This window comes from Taudactylus pleione, unplaced genomic scaffold (genome assembly GCF_031769625.1).
Source record: "Taudactylus pleione unplaced genomic scaffold, aTauple2 ptg000268l, whole genome shotgun sequence".
Classification (NCBI taxonomy): Eukaryota; Metazoa; Chordata; class Amphibia; order Anura; family Myobatrachidae; genus Taudactylus; species Taudactylus pleione.
Window position 1 is genome coordinate 1,823,365 of NW_028284670.1, and position 6,313 is coordinate 1,829,677.

The 6,313-nt window shown below is 40.0% G+C and overlaps 1 protein-coding gene across 1 annotated transcript; it reads left to right on the forward strand.

The window, feature by feature from the left end:
* The first annotated feature begins 4,137 nt into the window (after positions 1-4,137).
* On the forward strand, positions 4,138-5,067 carry LOC148513840 (olfactory receptor 10A3-like). The gene has a single exon (XM_088481269.1). It carries the CDS (start codon positions 4,138-4,140, stop codon positions 5,065-5,067), a length of 930 nt encoding a protein of 309 aa, XP_088337395.1.
* Positions 5,068-6,313: the final 1,246 nt, after the last annotated feature.

Sequence of the window (6,313 nt, forward strand, 5' to 3'; positions counted from 1 at the left end):
TGTCATAAGGAAGAGGAGGCTGCAAACTGAGTGTCATGTTATGAGTTGGCCATATGGGGTATGTTGCTGTTAAGGGATCAGGCTGGTTATCAGTTGACACATTATTATAGTTGTTGTTATTTTGGGTTGCCATCTCATGAATGGTATATATCAACAGACAGACTACCTATCATCAGCTCAGGCATAGACACTTCCTGAGGAACAGAGTTCTGCTCTCTGGCGGGAAGCCAAATAGGTGGGAGCCCCTGTTCCAACATCTGAAGCTCTTCTCTCTCCACATCATCTATCTATTATAGATGAAAAAATTTTTAATCGGGGACATCTAGCTCCTCTTTCTGTACCCTGCTCACCCTTTTTGGACAGGAAGTCCAGGATGGATGGTTTGAAGGAAAAAGGTCTAGCAACAGATGGGGGTGGTCATTATCAAGACCTGGTTCACCCAGTGGGTGTAGTCTGGGTGGTATTGGTTGGCATGCAGGCAGCAGAATAACAAAGGCCTCCATGTTGTCTGTGCTCACTATTCCGTATTTCAGTTTGTGATTCAGGTAGGAATAAAGTTGGCTATAGAACACAGAATCACTGGATGTCTTAGTGCATTCAGGCCAGATACGATCCATGAATTCCCAGACAGATTCCGGACAGTTCAATCCTTTGCTTGTGATAATCTTTGGTAATTCCTGGCAAAGGTGGGTGTTATAGCCAGACACTTTGAAGGCTGTAACTTTGAACTGCTTTTTAGAAAACATGTGAATAAAACCTTTCCACACTGCAGAACATGATGAAGAAATCCCTTGAAGTTCAGCACCTAGAGCATCTTTTTTCAAGTTCTCTGAGACCTCTCCTGACTGTGAAGAAAGATTCTTTCTTCAAACTGTAGTCTTCCATTGTGACTTTTTAATGGTGATTTCAATGTTGTCCACTGGCTGAGATCCATTTCATCTGAGGGTTGGGTTTTCCCCATGCAAATGAGACAATTCACATCAAGAAGGTGACTCTTATGTTTACTAGCCGTGGTGTCAGTCTCTCTTTTGGCAGAATTTGCACAATCTTGGTCCTGGGGGCACCATGATGAATCAGACAGATCATCCAGGTTAAACATCTGATCTGGTGTTGTATCTATTCTATTAAACCTTTTTGTGTGAGTTTAGTCATCTGCCGCTTGTGGTGGAGCTCTCTTTCTGCTTTCTAAATGATCTCCAGACAAAGTAAAACTTAAACCTTAAACTGAAATGTTGCATTTAATGCTCTGTTCTGCTTGTATACATATCTAAGTAATATGGTTAAGTGGACAGTGGGAACAACAGCAATTTGAAGGCCACTAACTAACTCTGTTTTTTTAATGTCTCTGTACAGGTTGGGAAATTCCTTTACAGAACAGCAGATTTGCAAAAGTTTATTTAAGCAATTGTTTATCTATTTCTGGAAAGCTTACTTCCTGTTCCTGGTCCCCTTCTGGGATGAAAAAAATTGACTCCCAGCAAGCAGGCATGGTGCTCAAGAAAGAATTCCCAAGAAGACACAACGTATGACTTAAACCTTAAATCTGAAATGTTGCATTTAATGCTCTGTTCCGCTTGTTCGCATATCTGAAATGTTTAAGTGGACAGTGGGAATAATAGCAGTTTGAAGGCCACTAACTAACACTGTTTTTTTAATGTCCCTGTATAGGTTGGAAAATGCCTTTACAGAAGGTTTGCAAAGGATTATTTAAGTCAATTGTTTTTTGGAAGCACTCTTCATGGTTCCCTTCAGGGATGAAAATCCACTCCAAGCTGCAGAGCAGGCGCATCATTCTCAAGAAAGACACAACGTAAGGCATTAATTCAAGGGTAGCCAACCTCGGTTCTCAAGAGCTCGGTTTTCCAGATGACCTAGCTGGTGCACAGGTGTATTCATTACTCACCAAAACATTTAGAAAGATCCACAGGTGGAGTTAATTATTATAGTTGTGATTCTGCGAGGAGACCTGGAAAACATGAACTGTTGGTAGCTCTCGAGGACCAGGGTTGGCTACCCCTGCCTTAAATTATAGATCTTACTCTTGTCCACATATCTGTGCTGGTTAAGTGGCACTTTGAGGCCACTAACTAACTATGTTTTTTTTAATGTGCCTGTATAGGTTGGGAAACACCTTTATAGAAGGTTTGCAAAGGATTATTTTAGTCAATTGTTTAATTGTTTTTGGAAAGCACTCTTCCTGGTCCCCTTCTGGGATGAGAAAATCAACTCCCAGCAGCAGCATCAGCCATGCTCAAGGATTATTCTGTGGCAAGTACTGATGTGAATATTTTTTTTGTAAATGTCCCCTCCCATCCTCTTCTCCTTCATAAATTTTCTTCAGAATCAAAAAATTAAATTAAATTTACTACCAATCAACCCTCCCTGTCCCTACCCTGCATCCAACTACATACATACTCCAACTCCCTCGGGCCTCTCTTAAATAATAAAAGTGTTTCCTCGTGTGCCATGTTTGAAGTTGAACTGCCATGTGTTTGTGCCACACACTGATGCAGTCAGCTAGCTACCTTATTGCAAATTTTGGGCCTAAACTAGATGAAAAAATCTATATTGTGAGCTGTGAGGTGGTCAAAATTGACTGGAAACAAGTGGAAATAAATGTTATTGAGGTTAATAATACTGTAGGAAAAAAAGGTCCATTTTATGTAATTTTAGCCGTTTTTATGATTTTTTAAGAAAAAATCCAGATCCAAAACGAAAACATGGAGGTGAGGTTTTGGCAAAACCAATCCAGATCCAAAACCAGGGGAGATCCAGATCCAAAACCAAAACATGAGGATCAGTGCACATCTCTAGATGCTGGTCGATGTCAACTACTTTTTGCATCGATGGCAGAGAACCATTGGTTGAGCAGGAGCCGATTATTTTTTTTTTAGTGGTAGGACGGTGCTTAGTCCCACCCCCAAGCAGACGCTAAGCCCTGCCCCATTTTTGATTGGCCGTGGTCTGTTGTACCTGCAGCAGAGGTGACCATCGAGAGGGTGCAAACCATCGATGGTTTGTATGCCATCAATGGTAATCACCGATGGGCCCATCAATGGTAACCAGTGATGGACAGCGCACAGATGACCATCCCTACTAATCAGTTGCACTTATTTGCACACAATATAAAAGTTTTTATGGTGCTAAATGTTAAAATGTAGTCACGTGTGTTTTCCTGAAATAAAGACATTTTGCTGTTTCTGCAAACACAGAAAGGTGATAATATAGAAATTTAAAATAAATAAATACATTTTATATTATTAAAACAAACAAAATCAAACCCATTTACTTTATTCGGTTAATGAAGTAAAACCTGTCCCTAGATAGCTTATTTATATTTAAATATAACAGGCAAATCCCATGCAAATAATCATCCCTATATACAGTAGCTCACTAATTAAAAATAATGAAACACCGTCCACATGGCATTCAGTAATACATAAAAAACTGAGACACCTCCATAAACCTACATACATTATACACAAGCTTAACTCACAATACTCACAAGCTGCCACTGCTTGAATTGGGGAAATACCAGTAACTGGCAATTGTGGGGCCATGAACACAAAATAACATTTCCTTCATAACGTTAAAGACCACAAGTCACTGGAATATACAGTATCTACATCTGTGAGCATCTACTCATTTATAAAGTTATCTCACAAATACTCACTAAAGGATGTACAACTGTTTCAATGTCCTGAGATAAAACCTATCCAAGAATGGATTTTCATGGTAAGGAAAATATTTTACAGTCATGCTGAAGATTAAATAATATGCAAATCAGTGGTGAAGGGCCACAGACTATTCTAACGGTGTTTGTGTATTGCAAAAAGGTAATTGTTGGTCCTCCCGACCATTGTAATTTTCTCCCATTTATCCCATTGCTAGTAAGTCTGGAATTACAGAACTACTATAGTGACATGTAGCTTCCAATGATTATTCCATGATGGGTTGAACATATGTTATCATTAGATTGAGTAGTCAATGAGAGATTTATCAAGTTCTGTGAGCAAAACCATGCTCTGATAATCAAATGTGCTACTTTACAATGGTAGGCATTGACCCATTCATAGGAACAAGGACCAATTGTGAGGCCACTGAATTTTGATCTGTTTATTTTCCAAGGAGCTCACAATGAGCAAGGATAACCATACATCGGTCACTGAATTCTTATTATTGGGATTCCCACAAATGAATGGCTTTAAAGCTATCATTTTATTTCTACTGATCCTGACTGTTTACTTTATGACACTCATAATAAATTCTATGATCATCGTATTGGTGTCAACCAGACCAAAACTACACTCTCCCATGTACTTCTTCCTCCAGCAATTTTCACTCAATGAAATTGTGTTCATGACTGTTATCATCCCTAACATGCTGCGTGTCATATGGCAGGAAGGAGCCACCATCTCTGTCATTGGCTGTATAACTCAGTCTTATCTTTATTGTGCTATAGGGTGTTCAGAATGTCACCTCCTCTCAGTCATGTCTTATGATCGCTACCTGGCCATATGCAACCCTCTGCGTTATAACATCATCATGAACGTTAAACTACAAAATTCCTTGGTTATCTATTGCTGGGTGTTTGGTTTTCTGCTCACCCAGATTACTCTTAATTTACTGTGTCAACTTCAGTTCTGTGGACCCAATGTCATTGACCATTTCTTCTGTGACCTTGCTCCTTTTGTTGAACTGTCATGCTCTTACACTGATGCTCTACAGTTAGAGATTCTGATTGGTGCTTTCCCTATAATAGTCATCCCATTTATCTTAGTTGTCATTAGTTACATCTGTGTATTCAGAACAATTCTTGGAATCTCCTCTGCAACTGGTAAGAAGAAATCATTCTCCACTTGCAGCTCCCATCTTTCTGTGGTGACCATGTACTATGGAACCTTAATCACTATTTACTTGGTTCCAGCTAATGGGCATTCTTTGACTGTGAACAAGTGTATCGCCTTTTTATACATTATTGTAACACCTCTGTTTAACCCAATCATATACAGCTTGAGGAATCAAGAGATGAGAGTCATCATGGGGAATTTACTTAGGATAAAGTGACCATGACAAAAATGAGACCTTAACATTGCAGTAGACAGTAACCAATTTTGTTAGATGAACAACTCAGTTCTTCATGCTAAGTCAAAACATAGAATGTTCAGATCTCATTTGGTTTGCATGTCCTGTGATGAACAATAAACGACTTTATGAACACTCATTCACATTTGTTTTTTCTAATTTTTTTTTTATATTTAATTGAGAAGGCAGAATGTCTGTCAGAGGGATACAGTATTTTTCTAGAGAATGTGTGTATTATAACTAACCTAGAGTGGTATCTATGTCTTTTCTGCATACAATTTCATTTACCATACTGTACATTGAGGTTTTGTTGTATCTGGCAGTTTTAACAGGATTCGGGAGTACATGGCAGTAATAACACTATATGAGGGTACATGGCAGTGATTACAAGACATGGGGTACATGGCACTAAAGACAGGATATGAGGTGTAAGGCAGTGATAACAGGATATGGGGATACATGGCAGTGAGAATAGAATATGGAGGTATATGGAAAAAATAACAGGATATGGCGGTACAAGACAGTGATTACAAGACATGGGTGTACATGGCACTGATGACAGTATATGGGGGTACATAGCAGTGATGGCAGGATGGTAGGATTGCAGGGCAGTGATGGCAGGTCACTAGAGACATACCTCTCCTCCCAGTCTTAGCTGTAGGTCTAATTGTTTCAGAGTCAGGATGAGGCTAAAAACGATGCTGGCCAGGACAATCAGCATGAATATTCTGATTCCAGATTACACTGTATTCATTTAACACTCTGGACCTGATTTAGACCCAGACGGTAAGGAGCATTCACTCGCTATGAGCGATGGTAGCTCATCTGCACATGTGTATGAATTGCAGTGTGCGTGCATGAACTAGTATGAGCGATGGGAACGCAATCGCTCGTCCAGCAGAGACTGCCCAGCTGAATGAGTGACAGGTCAAGCCATTTATGGGTGGTAACAGGGGCAGGCCACTAGTAACGGGGGAGTGGAGGTGCGAACACAGTCATGCTTATGAACTTTAACACCATTTCAGAGATGTGCATAATTAATAGGCAGCGTCATAGTACACGTCACTTGGTCGGATTTCACTCTCAAATGTTCACAGTGCTTGCGGCAGGGTATAGTCAACTTTAAGCGCTGCGATTGCATCCGATGGTGCTCGATGTACCAATGGTTTACAGCACTTCCTGGAGATGACATGCGCAAGTGGGTGTCTTATGATTCACTGGTGGGAGT

Bases quoted from the DNA above. Each gene is read 5' to 3' on its own strand.
- LOC148513840 (XM_088481269.1), top strand. From the start codon at position 4,138: ATGAGCAAGGATAACCATACATCGGTCACTGAATTCTTATTATTGGGA.